Source organism: Harpegnathos saltator, unplaced genomic scaffold, assembly GCF_003227715.2.
Source record: "Harpegnathos saltator strain DR-91 unplaced genomic scaffold, Hsal_v8.6 scaffold174, whole genome shotgun sequence".
NCBI lineage: Eukaryota > Metazoa > Arthropoda > Insecta > Hymenoptera > Formicidae > Harpegnathos > Harpegnathos saltator.
In genome coordinates this window covers 547290-560891 of record NW_020229955.1, presented here as the reverse complement: position 1 = coordinate 560891, position 13602 = coordinate 547290, and the positions used below count along the sequence as shown (strand labels likewise).

The 13602-nt window shown below is 38.0% G+C and overlaps 5 protein-coding genes and 1 long non-coding RNA gene across 6 annotated transcripts; 2 read left to right on the top strand and 4 right to left on the bottom strand.

Moving 5' to 3' along the window:
• Positions 1-67: 67 nt before the first annotated feature.
• Positions 68-1906, bottom strand: mdlc (RING finger protein mdlc). The gene is made up of 6 exons (XM_011151713.3): positions 1689-1906; positions 1463-1536; positions 1138-1338; positions 822-1038; positions 545-734; positions 68-462 (listed from the first exon to the last, which is right to left on the bottom strand). Exons 1-6 carry the CDS (start codon positions 1798-1800, stop codon positions 282-284), a joined length of 975 nt encoding a protein of 324 aa, XP_011150015.1. The 5' UTR covers positions 1801-1906; the 3' UTR covers positions 68-281.
• Orc4 (origin recognition complex subunit 4) lies at positions 1770-4461 on the top strand. Its single transcript, XM_011151715.3, has 6 exons — positions 1770-1935; positions 2261-2518; positions 2599-2925; positions 3001-3495; positions 3740-3892; positions 3979-4461. The coding sequence occupies exons 2-6, from the start codon at positions 2303-2305 to the stop codon at positions 4138-4140; spliced, it is 1353 nt and encodes a 450-aa protein (XP_011150017.1). The 5' UTR covers positions 1770-1935; positions 2261-2302; the 3' UTR covers positions 4141-4461.
• Positions 4462-4642: 181 nt separating this feature from the next.
• Amt (Ammonium transporter) lies at positions 4643-8206 on the bottom strand. The gene is made up of 11 exons (XM_011151716.3): positions 8060-8206; positions 7644-7929; positions 7395-7552; positions 7175-7286; positions 6860-7065; positions 6639-6770; positions 6037-6132; positions 5868-5956; positions 5700-5789; positions 5472-5559; positions 4643-5395 (listed from the first exon to the last, which is right to left on the bottom strand). Exons 1-11 carry the CDS (start codon positions 8193-8195, stop codon positions 5226-5228), a joined length of 1563 nt encoding a protein of 520 aa, XP_011150018.1. The 5' UTR covers positions 8196-8206; the 3' UTR covers positions 4643-5225.
• LOC112588218 (uncharacterized) lies at positions 7740-8745 on the top strand. Its single transcript, XR_003112687.1, has 2 exons — positions 7740-7835; positions 7899-8745. It is a non-coding gene; the product is annotated as an uncharacterized LOC112588218 (long non-coding RNA).
• On the bottom strand, positions 8486-10998 carry Atg8a (GABA type A receptor-associated protein autophagy-related 8a). Its single transcript, XM_011151712.3, has 3 exons — positions 10715-10998; positions 9367-9564; positions 8486-9248 (listed from the first exon to the last, which is right to left on the bottom strand). Exons 1-3 carry the CDS (start codon positions 10802-10804, stop codon positions 9183-9185), a joined length of 354 nt encoding a protein of 117 aa, XP_011150014.1. The 5' UTR covers positions 10805-10998; the 3' UTR covers positions 8486-9182.
• A 587-nt stretch (positions 10999-11585) lies between these two features.
• On the bottom strand, positions 11586-13209 carry LOC105189536 (60S ribosomal protein L22). The gene is given in 5 exon segments (XM_083287583.1): positions 11586-11835; positions 11997-12085; positions 12087-12110; positions 12396-12522; positions 12782-13209. Coding segments are annotated over 4 exon segments (297 nt in total). The 5' UTR covers positions 12414-12522; positions 12782-13209; the 3' UTR covers positions 11586-11669.
• Between the last annotated feature and the right edge of the window lie 393 nt (positions 13210-13602).

Below are 13602 nucleotides of genomic sequence, written 5' to 3'. Positions count from 1 at the left end.
GTCTTTATTGGTCCGCCGTATTTACGATACAAATTCGGCGTTTTTCTGCGAAAGACATTGCCGTAAAACGAAAAACGCAAAAGTATATAGTTGAAAATTCACTCACCGATAACCGTTTTATACGAATACTGTTGATAACCTGTTCTTGAGGCAACCTATATATAGATATTCGCAGTACCTTAAAATCATTACGATTTACAATATTATTTGTGTGTTAAATTACACGTATGCAGGCAGGATCGCTGTATCTATGTATGAAGACTGGAATTGTATTAATTTTATCAATCATCATCGGAGTCCTCGCTTGTTGCGGCCGTTTTTTCCTTATCCTCCAATTTGGCTCGTGCAATAAGTTCTTTCGCTGGATTAAAAGTGCCGTTAGTCTGAGCGTTACATATGTAACATCGTGTGCTTTTTTTGTATTGCTCCAAAGCACATTTTTCGCAAAAGTAATGCTTGCATCTAAAACATACAGTAGATTAGTAGATTAATCGTGTATGCTGAAGAACTGAGCGATTGAGAATACTTTGTTGACGACACAAACTTTGTTACAACAGGATCTGTAAAACTATTTCGACAAATGAAACATTTGAACGGCAAATTATCTTCATCACTATCAATTTCGTATTTTTTATCGTCCTCATCTCCACTGTTGTACTCTCCGCTGGCAGCTTCTCTTTCTAACTGCCATCCTAATTTGTAATCCGAACGATCATGAAGAAACTTACAGCTGTCTAAAAAAAGTATAGGAAATTTATGTTAATGACTGTAAAGGTTTAGAGAATTACTTGGAGAAGCAATTAAATTATGTCGACACATACCTCCAAAACCACAAAAACCAGTTTCTTTGTAATCTTTGCATATGTCAGGCTGATAGTCCCATCTTACTGTTGCCCTGAGATTAGACGGTGCTCTAATTGGTCCTTTACGTACCATCCCGCTAGATGCATTTCCTGCTGCTGTATCTTTCTTTTTATAATATTGTACATAATTATTCAAGCCCCTGTAAACCTTGTCATCCTCCTTTCCTTCTAGTTCCTGATGAACAAAAATAAATGATATTCATATTGTTTCTACAAACGAATCATGTCTTAAGTTCAGTCGATATACCTGATAAGTCATTTATTCAAAATATACCTCATTTATCTTTTGAGCTTTTTCGAATAATGCTTGCGCATCTCTATCTTTCTCTGTTTCTGTTTCCAGAATAGCTGTTGCTCCTTGGTCACTTGGACCAGCTGGCAAAGCAGTTCTGTTGCTTTTATAAGAGACAGTTACACTGTCATCTTCGCTATCATTATCATAACTGGTTTTCTCTTGATGTTTCTTCACATTTGTCTAGAGGAACAAACAGCACGTTTAAGAGATATCAGATTTGATGTTATATTATTTTAGTCAAATAAAAGTAAATGTCAAAAGTAACAGATTAGGTTATGTGCTACTGTAATGTTGCAAAACTCACACTTTGTATCATAGGGTTGTTATCATCTTGCTTCTTTTCTTTCTTAATCACTGTAGTCTCATCCTCGCTGCTATCTATGAAAAAATTAACGGAATCATTGACCCACAATGCGAAATATTTACTTGTACATCATAACCTATAACTTTTGCACGACCAAATTTGTCTAATTGAAGCGCGACGTCTATAAGTAGCTCACATCCAAATCGATATTTGTATAGCGGCTTACCGTCGTTGCCGTCCGCTCCTTTCCGTTTTCTCGTAGCGTTGCTTCTGATTTTGCGTCTTTTAAATAAAAAAGTGCAGTTCTTCTTCTCTGGCTGTTGCACTGCGTCATCCATGTTTGTTTCGTAAACATCATCCACCAGTGTCTATTCGGCCAGTGATTATTTTTTCATTACTTGAGCACTGTTATTTCTCGCATCAGGGTACACGACATCGTGGCTGAATAATCGATTAAATATTTAATCCCAAAGGTTTGTCCAAGTTAATACAAAAAATATATTTTTCCTGTCATCGATTTTCGCTTTTTCGCATGCTAGCTGTTAGCGGTTATGTTTTCTACCACATCGAATATATGTTGTATTTATATAAATATCGTATATCCCCCCGTTCTTGTGCGAGGATAAATGAAAAGAAATATATAATCATCATACTTACATATATAACTGTAACATAATTATAAAACATTTATAGTGATATTAATATATAATGTTGGAATTATGAACAATTTCAAGGAATATTACCCAGTATAAAAGTTTATATTTATTATCATATTTTAATAAATTCAATTATTTCCAGGCCTTCCAGTCTAGTGGTGGTTTTGTGTAGCGAGAAAAAAAAATGAGTAAGAAGAAAAATATGGCAATTGACTTCCAGGACAACATGATATTGCTTACACGAAAGTACCTAAAACGTAAAATAATGTGTCCTGAAACCAAATTTAGACATCATGCTAAGGAACGGCTATATGTAATGGAATTAATAAAATGTACCGTTGAAATGGGTGAAAGTAATTCTGCATTGTTAATTGGGCCTAGAGGTAGTGGGAAAACAACGGTATAATCATTTGTTTAAAATCTCCATGTGAAAGCAATATATATACAATGAATACCGACAAATCACTTGTATAATTTTAGCTTGTTAACAGCGTTCTGAAGGAATTGTCAGCTTTGAAGAACTTTAAGGACAATGCATTGATAGTGAATCTTCATGGATTAGTTCATACTGACGACCGACTGGCGCTGAAAGATACGACTCGTCAGATGCAATTGGAAAACGTCGTTGGTGATAAGGTTTTCGGTACTTTTGCGGAAAATTTGTGCTTCCTCTTGGAATGTTTAAAATCTGGTGATAAGAAACACTCCAAGCCAGTAATCTTCATACTCGATGAATTCGATTTATTTTGTGAGCATCACAATCAGACACTGTTATATAATTTGTTTGATGTTGCTCAATCGGCACAGGTAAACATCTGAATATTATTATCCTGCGAAGATTATGTAAACATTTGATATGAATAAGAAATATTCACACTGCAGGTTCCAATATGCGTGTTAGGAATAACTTGTAGATTAGACGTCATAGAGTTGCTGGAGAAGCGAGTAAAGTCGCGATTCTCGTATCGTCAGATATACCTATTGCCCGGCGACATATCTGCGGAACAACCCATGTCCGCATTCGACGATCGCCTGGAACTCTTTCAGCATCTTCTAAGCTTACCTGATGACGAGAATGTAAATAAAATAGAACAGCAATATGACGATTGCACGATAGATCCACAATTCGGTTCTATGTGGAATGAGTACATTAAGAGTCTGACTACTAACGTTACGATGGTGAATCTGCTGAAGAGAATGTATCATATCGATGTGAGCGAGAGGCGTTTTAGAAATTTTCTCGCAGTGGCTGTCTCCACGTTGTCCGAGAAACATCAGAAATTAGAAGTGAATGATTTTGTGGAGGCGAATAAGATCTTCTCGCAGGACGACAAGGTGCTGATGCTCGAAGGATTGTCCATTTTAGAAATGTGCTTGGTAGGTATATTAATTTTTCAATATCGTCGTGTGGTACAAATAATATTGAAAAATATGACATTATTTTTATTTTCGTCAGCAAAATGACGAAAATTGTAATAATTATTTTTTTAAATAGTAACAATGTTAAAAAATTATTATTCGAAGTAACGATAACAAAATATTTTCATGAAGGAACTTCTCCAAGCCTGGATATATGCTTATACGCTTGATAATAAAAAAATCTATAAAAATCTTTTTACAGATAATAGCAATGAAACAGGAGACAGAAATTTACGATGACGAGCCGTTGAATTTCGAGACGATTTACAATCGTTACATCAAATTCGCAAATCAGAATTCCTCCATACAATCTGTCCAGAAGCCGGTGATCATGAAAGCTTTCGAGCACATCAAGGTAAGAGACACTTTTATGGTAATATTATTTTCTCATTAACAATACACGCACGGATTGAGAAATTGAGTAACGTGTGTATTCTTTAGAACTTGGAGATTTTATTACCAGTTGGAAATTCGAATATGAGAGTCGAGAAGGAGTATCAATATTATAAATTCACATTGACATCGAAGCAAGTTATGGAGGCTGTGAAAAATTATTCGGGTCTTCCTACGGAAGTTTCTCAGTGGGCGTCGAGTAGTATATAATAACGGTGTGCTCGCGAGTTCACATACACCCAACCTATTGTGTTCTACAAAGTTATATAGTACATTTTTTTTCTATCATAGTAACGTTCTTGTAGAACAAACTTAAACATTGAGATGTTTTCTATTACATCAATAGACAAAAAGTACTTAGTTTAGAGTAGTAAGAAAAAAAAAAGAAAAGAAAAAACAATATACTTAAGTACATTTTTTTCTATATCAGACGTAATCATATATTGTGCATACCCAGTACGTGTATATTCATGTTTTTAATTAACAAACGCCATGAAAACGAAATATGCCCTCCAAGAACGTGTGATATAGTCTTATACATTTCAAAAGTGCTTACGAATCTTCCATTCTTACACACACACACACACACACACACACCTACACACACACACATATATATCCAATTCCCATTTTGCAGTAATTACCGAATCTATAATTTACGAACTCTCTAAAATGTCCATTGTTCAGGACTAACGACTCTCGTTCTGAACGACACGAAAGAATAATGAAATTGTAAATATTCTTATAATATGCAAGGTCTGATGTAAAAGGAAATGGTATTTTGTGAATATGTACTAAATGTGGTTGGTCTTCAGGGACAGTTCCTGCTAACAGACGTATATACGAAGTAGAACATTTTCGATATAATCATTTCCGGCATATAAAGCTATTGATAGAGAATATATAAATATTTATAGAAATATTTTATTTCCTATGAATAATGCATAATTAATATATAAGCACTTTGTCGTCGAGTGCCACGGACGATTAGCTATTAAACCGAAAACAATGCCCGTGCCACAGACAATGTATCGTGTAAAACGTTTCTTTCTTTTATCATGTAAAAGTTCAATTTCTTTCTGACCTATTTATCATATCCATTTTTTATCTCTATGTCGTGTGTATGTGCGCGTATGTGTGTATGATCGATATTTATTGGCGTGAATGTGTGAACATTGAAATATATGTAGAACGTGCACATGTATACGTTTATACATTTGTAATAAATTTACATCCGACTGAGTATTAATATAAATCTTGTAGCGAGTTGTTCTCCCGTGTTTGCTTTAATTTTTTCAATTCACCCAGGCGAACGGCAATTTCGCCTCTGTGGACAGCTCCGAGCCAGCGATCGTTTTAATCTGAGAATTCCTCGTCACCAGCTTCTTCGACGACTGTCGTTTAGCAGATTTTGCAAAATTTTCAGCTTTCTTGAGCTTCAACTGAGAAACGTAGGAATCGTGACCTGTAACGTGTAATACGTGTCGTCAGTAGTGAGATACTTTGGATCGGAGAAATAGAGATATATATCTTCATCTCACCGGGATTTATGCCCACAGGATGTACCGCCCTCAGTCTCTTTTCCATACTGAATGGTCGAAACGCCGACATGGCGCGACTAACGCCTATCTGCACAAACGCGCATTTGCGTTTCGTACAAAATAAGTCGGATAATCGAAATTGAAGAATAATGAAGAATAAATAATAAGAAGAAATGAGAAGATTCGAGAAACGAAGAACTGAATGTACCGTAGAGAAAAAATTCGCACCTTCGTATGACGTATCCCATGTTCCACGAGATCCGCCCCGAGAACCTCCTCGTAGACCGACATTCTAATCGGTATAATCTTGTCTATGATCTACAAGAAAGCGGATGTTTCTTATTGTACATTTGATATTGACCGTTAATAAAGTAAAAGTCTAGTCCGACGTCTTACCCATAACAATATGATCGAACTGAAAAAACTCCAAGCTGATAAGCAGAGTGCGGACAAGCTCTGTACTCCTAGAAGATACCACCCACCTCCTGATAATTGATAAAAGAATCGTCGAGTGAAGTGAGACGAACGAATAGTCAGATTTGCGCAGTTATCGTCGTATACGAACCCTTGAACAAACCCTTTCTTCCACTGGTAGTGTCAAGGGGGTATGGATCGTCGGCAAACAAGCCGATAGCTACGACTCCCCAGATGCCACTTGCACCTGTATTTCAAACGAACGATCATCGCTCGTTATCGCACGTGCGCATTTAATTACTTTCACTATTGTCCACGCTCACATTTCTCACACATGCATGCACGCACGTTGTTTCGGCATAAATAGTCGTTTGCAAGGATAGAGAAATTACTCGGCTTGGTTTAAAATACAATCCGGTAACGTGTTAGTGTTGTGTTTCGTATGCAAATTCGTGTCGCACAATTATGCGTTTAAAATCTTTGTTTTACTGTGTTCAACTTGACTTCTTCGGCGGAACATGATTTCGTATCATTGACATCATTGAAAGTAAAATCATTGAAGAGAGAGGGTCGCTCGTGATTGATCGAAACATCGGTGTCTGATTGTTGTTACATAATTGCTTTACATGATACATATAGTTACACTCGTGCGCACTCGACAACTTCTCTACGGTAAAGACTCTGATCTCTCTTTAACGTTTGAGTTGTACCTTTGGAAAGAGTCGTTACTCAATAATTACAAGGATTACGTACCGTGAGTGGCGGCTGCTCCCACAGGATCGTCTATGCGAATCTTATCTAACGCCGGCATCACGGTGCACGTAATAAAAGCGCCTACCATTCCGACGATTATCGATTCCCAAGCTGTATATAAGAAGCAACCACCTAACGCAAATGTGGAGACGAGTGCTTAGAAATCCTACCAGCAGGAAGCAGTTATCGCTATTTTTCGCAATTGTTCATCAGACATATACCGGTAATCGCCACAAGTGCGCCTAAGATGCCGTTTATCTGGCTGAGGATGTCGATTCCGTTCGGATTTGTCAAGCTGAATCCCAGCCCGACCATACCGCCTCCCATGCTGCCCATCATTGTGGAAACTGCTGCACGGGCGGCGTACTGCCATCGTTCGCCGGTCACCCCATAAGTACTACCGCTGTTGAAGGCCAACCAGCCCCACCTGAGTATTCACACAATTGTACCGTCGTTCAAGCATCCTGCTGCGCACCAGCACAGCACGTCCACAGTAATGTAATGTACACACAATCGCAATTGAATTCTTTCTTTACCATAAGACAAACAGTCCCATGATCGCATTGACGGGACATCCGAGCGGCAGAGGATCGATGCCATTGTCATATCTGCCTATTCTGGGACCGAGCATGATGGCGCAAGCGAGCGCTGCGACGAAATTGCCGGACGTGAGTAGACGTGTTTTCGTCACGCGAAGTTGATCGATTGCAGTGCAATAATCAATAGGTCTTATCTTTAACGACGAGGAAGAACTACCTGAAACACCGCCGACTAGATGGACCGGTCCCGAGCCAGCGATATCGACGACTCCCATGCGATTCAGGAAACCGTGATCACCCCAGACCCAGCCGGCTGGCAAGCAGTACACGATAGTGTTGAGAAACGAGAATAGGCAATAGGCCTTGAAATTACACCTGGAAACGATTCGCCAGGATGCATTGGGGGGCGGCTACAGCGATTGTTTTCAACCATTGCGCGATTCTGTCTGTGTATATAATCAATTACCGTTCGGCCATAGCACCGCTGACGATGGTCGTCGAAGTGGTGGCGAAACTCAGCTGAAACAGGAACGCGGCGCAAATCGCACCCATGTGTTCGTCTTCGATGGGAGGATCTATAAACAGACCTCCGTTGCCGACGAAGGGGTTGTTGGGCTCCTTCAAGCCGAAACTGAATCCGAATCCAAAGAACCAATAGGTCAGTCCGCCTAGCACAATATCGACCACGTTCTTCATCATGATATTGACCTCGTTTTTCAAGGAGACGCAACCGGACTCCAACATGCCGAAACCTGTCGAAAACGAAGTTTGCGTGAGAGCGTTTCATCACCTGCAGGGTTGTACGTGAAACGAACAAGCATCGTAGGTATCATTTTTGTGTTCTGACGAAATGTGGCGAATAATTGTTATTTTCGATCTTACCTGTCTGCATCGTAAAGATCATAAAGGAGCTCGTGACGATCCAGTTGCTATCCTCTTGACTCAGATTATACATCGAACTGACATATCTAACAACAGTAATGTTTGTATAGTTTCTCTCGTAACTAGTGTCTTCCATGGTGTCCAAACTGCTCGATTGACAGGAACGAGTCGACTGTCGAACTTGGCCGTTCCTCGTCGTTATACACGTTAGAACACGCAGCGTTCGCTCGCGACAAACAAGTTAACAATTCAAGAGGCATGGACGAAAGCTCTGACATTGGTATTGGAATAGATATGTCGTTTCTGTCAGCAACCAATCAGGTCAGTGTCTTCTATCAGGAGGAAGGTGTCAGTGGACGTGAGATCAAGGGAATATCTCTACGAATAAAAAGAAGGTAGAGAGAAAATATATACTCGGATGGTCAATCACGTTTTAACTTTTTTTATTGGCTTTACATCCAGCCATTACACAAAATTTTCTCCCTTGCATATCCAACAATACGTTTTCGTTTTTTTCCTCTCATGTTCAAATGATACAATAATGTAAAAGAATAATGCTAGCCTAAATCAAGGATGACATTACACTCATATAACTCTGATGTGTTATCTACAAAATATTCAAAATTTTTAATACACAATGAACTTACAGAATAGGGAATAATGTGCATTAAAACATAACATATAAATGAACAGAGGAATATCCCAGCACAATTTAGCGATACAAAGAATTGTTCTCTTCTTTTTTTTCATTTTTCTCAGTTTTTCTTCAATGGCCAATGCTTCTCCAATGACTAAGTATTACATACGATCACATAATTCATGGGTTAATTGTTCTTACAACCTACAGTGGTGACCTAAGCCCTCTCAGGTGACAGAGAAAGAATGGAATCGAGAAGAGTTACTTCTTTTTTTATCGTTAAGGGACAGTTATGTGAACAGTTATGCCTTGTAGAAGCAAATGTAGTGTGTAGCGTTGAGACATAAATTTTTACACATAGTGTATTTGATAGATGTAATTTTGGTATACACTTTCGAAAGCGTCTATGAGGACTACGTTGAGATGGTCGATTTTTGCAGTTGAATCCTTTTTTTTTGTTTTGGCAATTTGCTTGTCTCAGAAGATTTAGTTACCATACACATTTTCATCACTGTAGGCTATATACAGGAAGAAATCTTCCTCATGATGTTCCTGATAAAATTTCAATAAAAATATACATAAGTAATTAGAAATAATTTGAGTTATTCTACCTAATATATATTGCTTGCAAAATCCTTTATCTTAAATATCAATAATTCATCTTAATTACCGCATAAAGAGAACCCATAGTAGCACTTGTTGGAGGAATGATGTTGTTGACAAAGAAGAATAAGGCGTCTTCTGGACGTAAATGAATCCTCTTGCGGATTAGAAAGTAAAACTGACCGACAGTAAGGTCAGATGGTACCAGGTACTTTTGTTTATCCAAATCACTGATCTTTGCCTTTGGTGCCTTCTCAACTATCACCTACAACGTTTGCAACACATTTGTACTTTGGTACCTTGGAACGAGGAAAATTGTCAATTCGATGGAATATTCGGAATTCTCGGTGAGTCAAATTTTAGTCAAGTCTGCATCGACAAGCGTGACAGGCTAAGCACAGCTAGGCTTAACCTTTGGCATATTGCCGAAATTGGAGTACAGTTCAAAATATGCACCTAATATCCGAGCTTTGAAACTCGAATACAGAGTTTTGAATCTCATCCAATCGTTGAATAACAGAACCAGTACGCGCTCAAATTTTTCTCTTTCAACCGTACATGTTTCTCCCTAAAAAAAGACTGCTGTCACGTGGTCAATGTATCATGCACGCAATGATTAACAGAATTTCATTCCCTCGTTTCGTCACTTTGCTTTACAACCGCTCTATGCTAATAAAAGTCCCATGAATATTGACAGCGAATATTGCCACGATTGCGAAAGTGTTTCTCTGATTTTTTCGCAGAAATGGAAAAAGATCGAGTGTCGAGAGGACAGGTGTCGTATATGTATTGTGTTGTGTTGTGTTGTACATGTGAGAGAGAGAGAGAACGTAAGCGAGAGAGAGCGAGAGAGAGAGAGAGAGAGCGAGAGAGAGAGAAGGGCTTCCCGATAACGCAACCCTTTATACAAACCGCTACAATGGCCCGAGTTGCATCACCAGGTCGCGCAGAGGCAACGATCAGCTGCCAATGCGAAAAGCAGAGTACCTTTGTTTACCGTAATTACTCCCGATTCGACAATTTCTCTCGCGCGGGTGGCAGCGCGAGCGAGCCGTTCGGCACGCACGAAAGTTCATTGGTTACACCACGTAATGGATCAATACGGAGCGGGGAGGAGGGTCGACGAAAAAAAGGGCCGCGAAAAGGCGTAATTTCGTCGCGAGTGTGTCGCGGTGGGTCCGGTCACGGATCTGCGAGGAATCACGCTTCGCCATTAAGAAATACGGGCTAGAGCGACGACGCGCAATAAAGACGACCTTGGTTCCTGTCGAGCCAGAGAGAATCCCTTGCGAAAACGCAACGTCAGACCGTTCCTTCGTTGTCATGCAAAAAATCCATCGCGAGAGAAACACCGAAGAAAGAACGGAAGTCGATTGTTAATCGTCCGAGAGACGCTGGTGGTCGTGGGTACTCACGGGCACGCGATCGGGGTATTTCCGTCGTATCTTTTCGCCTTCGGCCTTCCGTTTCTCGAACGGATGTTCCTCCTTGTATTGAAATTTCATGATCCCCGTTTGCTAGGGGACAGCGGTACGACGACACTGACGTTCCTCGTTTCGGTCGTGTTCCTCGTTTAATCCCGACTCGACCCTTATTCCTTCCAACTAGCTTCAATTGGCTGAACTGAGGCGACGACGATGACGACGATGATGACACGACCAGACGCGACACGATACTCTCTCGGGGACACTTCTGTCACAACAATCTCGTGCGTCACTGTGACTGCGCACTGCGCCGCTGTTCTTCGACACGTTCCTCCGCCATGTACGAAATAGTTCCCATCCGTAGAACGGATTTTCGGACATTTTACGTACCGAATAATCAGAAATCGAGAGGAAAATTATGCTTTTATTTGCATCCTTTGCACTCGTGATATTTTAGCCGTTCGTTTGGCAAATTTTGAACAACCACTTGCTTCATTTATTTAGGTGATGAAAGTGCAGTCAGAAGAAACAAGGTAACTACTGAGGTGTAGCTAAAGTGAAATTCGCTTAACGTAACATGTACACATATGCAATATTAATAAGTTTATCATTGTAAGCACTTTCTCCAGATAATATTTAAGCTAACCGATGGCTAACTTACAGTTGGTAGAGTTATTAAGTACTCACAAGTAGACACCACAATCTTATACGGTTCAAAATATTTGCAAAATATTTACCAGATTTGTTGCAGTATAGCTATATATAGAACGTAAATTAATGTATAAGTATATGTATATAAATATACCAAAACTTGATATATAAAGATTTGCAAACAATTTGCATGTTTTGAATAGAGATGGGCTACAAACACAAAAATGGTAGATTTTGTTTATTGGTAATTTATTCACAAACACATTTGAAGCCAAATGTAAAACAAGTAAAAAAGTTACTCGGTATTCTCCTCATCATCAGCTTCCTGGCTATTAATGTGGAAGTACCATAATTTATACATATCTTTGTCTTTTTCCCATACCACTCACAATTAATCAAAACTTTTTTTTCTAAGTCATTATGTTTTTTTCAAGTACTTCTTTGTCAAGTACTTGAGGTACCTATCAAAACACAGTTTTCCAGATTAGTGCAAATATTATTCTTTCTATAGCTTATAATATATAGCAACATTACTATAGCAACATTACTTGATATCATGTAATATTCACAAGTCTATGATGGTCAAATTTGTGGTTAATTAAAGAAATATGACACTACTCACCGTTTTAAAAAGTCAACATCATTATTGATGGAGAGCTTCATGTTATTATGCTCCAAATTTACATTGTTATCAAGGTTACCATTAACTTTGTACTCTATTGTGCAAATATCTTTCCTAAAAATTGATATTTTGTAATTGCTCATTTTAACAATAGTGGCGAGATACAAAAATCTAATCAGTCATTGTAATTTACAATAAATCACTATTTTACACACTAATATAATATAGGCTGATATATATAAGTTATAAATTCAAGTAAACTGTATAGGTGATGCTTTTTTTTCGATTCGAAATACAAATTTTGAGTAATGTATCCATCCTTTGAGTAATGTATCCTTGGAAGATGAATATTATAATACGCACTAAACTTGCATATTGAGATAATACTATGCAACTTACAAAATTGGCTACATCCATGATATTATCTCCTACAGGATAAATGTAGTCAATTGTAAATTTCACACTTCTTTTATCCCTTGTCCTGAAGGACTTGCTTCTTCGCAGGACCCTTGGATTTTTTTAGTGTCTAAAAATTCGCAAACAAGACATTTTACATAACGAGATTATTTCTATACAAAATATAGGCGGGATCATGCAGTGTGTCAAAGGAGACATGCTAATTCGACACAATCAGGCTAATCTTGAAATAAAATAAAATCCTTAGATATATATGATACAATCAACAAATCACATATGCTTTTTCATGATTTGAATATTATTTCGAACAGATTTCGTCCTAATTGTCAACAATATTGGTTTTTCCATGTTTTCCAATGCAAACTTACCGGTATCATGTTTATGAATGCTTCAAGTTGCTCCAAGTACGAAAAAGCAGATATGGCGGGCTACAGAGTTACTTTGTTTCTCTTTTTCAAGTGTGCTAACTTCAGAAGCGTCGAATGTCGAAATTGTCGAATGGCAATGGAGTAGAAGTGGTGGGAGATAATCGATATACAACCGATGAATCGATGTTCGATTCTTCTCATTTGTTTAGAGGATCGATCATCTTCTCGATATTTTTAGATTTATTTCACTCCTGTGTTCATAATCTTTTTAATTTGATGAACTAATAAAGACCAAATTTATTCACCCTGCTGTTCAATTGTGTCACTGAAGAATTACAAGTTAAATTCGTCTGATTCATGGTTGAGCGCTGTTAAAAACAAAGGGTTTCTCCTAACCTAAAATTCCGCTGTGTTATTTGAAAATAAAAAATTATTCAAATCAAAAAATTATTGAATCGTACTATACTTTCACATGATAGTTAATTTATAATGGTAAGAATAACAACAATAATAATAAATAACAAAAACAACGGGTCTAAAATTAAACGTAACGGGTGTAAAAGAAAAAAGATATTACAAACACATAGATAGATGGCGCCAGATAATCCGTTTACTTGAATGTGTGCAAGCCATTGGCTTAATGAGAAATACAAGTTGTAACGAAACTCAACAGCTAGATTAGAGGTTTCTTTTTAATTGTTAAGCAATACGTTTCAACAGCGAGTGAGTTTTTACTTTAAAGTATTACTTTCTTTCTTTCTTGTTTTATCATCTTATTGGAATTCATTGAAATTCTATACATGAACAATTGAACATATATT

Excerpts from the sequence above, each read along its gene's own strand:
- mdlc (XM_011151713.3), bottom strand. The coding sequence starts at position 1,800 with ATGGATGACGCAGTGCAACAGCCAGAGAAGAAGAACTGCACTTTTTTA. Across the intron at positions 1,537-1,688 it reads AGGAGCGGACGGCAACGACG|ATAGCAGCGAGGATGAGACT; the intron begins GTAAGCCGCTAT and ends ATTTTTTCATAG. Across the intron at positions 1,339-1,462 it reads ACAACCCTATGATACAAAGT|ACAAATGTGAAGAAACATCA; the intron begins GTGAGTTTTGCA and ends TTGTTCCTCTAG.
- Orc4 (XM_011151715.3), top strand. The coding sequence starts at position 2,303 with ATGAGTAAGAAGAAAAATATGGCAATTGACTTCCAGGACAACATGATA. Across the intron at positions 2,519-2,598 it reads GAGGTAGTGGGAAAACAACG|CTTGTTAACAGCGTTCTGAA; the intron begins GTATAATCATTT and ends GTATAATTTTAG. Across the intron at positions 2,926-3,000 it reads ATGTTGCTCAATCGGCACAG|GTTCCAATATGCGTGTTAGG; the intron begins GTAAACATCTGA and ends TTCACACTGCAG.
- Amt (XM_011151716.3), bottom strand. The coding sequence starts at position 8,195 with ATGGAAGACACTAGTTACGAGAGAAACTATACAAACATTACTGTTGTT. Across the intron at positions 6,771-6,859 it reads CGCACTTGTGGCGATTACCG|GTGGTTGCTTCTTATATACA; the intron begins GTATATGTCTGA and ends CATTTGCGTTAG. Across the intron at positions 5,957-6,036 it reads AAGAAAGGGTTTGTTCAAGG|GAGGTGGGTGGTATCTTCTA; the intron begins GTTCGTATACGA and ends ATCAATTATCAG.
- Atg8a (XM_011151712.3), bottom strand. The coding sequence starts at position 10,804 with ATGAAATTTCAATACAAGGAGGAACATCCGTTCGAGAAACGGAAGGCC. Across the intron at positions 9,565-10,714 it reads AATACCCCGATCGCGTGCCC|GTGATAGTTGAGAAGGCACC; the intron begins GTGAGTACCCAC and ends CAAACGTTGTAG. Across the intron at positions 9,249-9,366 it reads CTATGGGTTCTCTTTATGCG|GAACATCATGAGGAAGATTT; the intron begins GTAATTAAGATG and ends AAATTTTATCAG.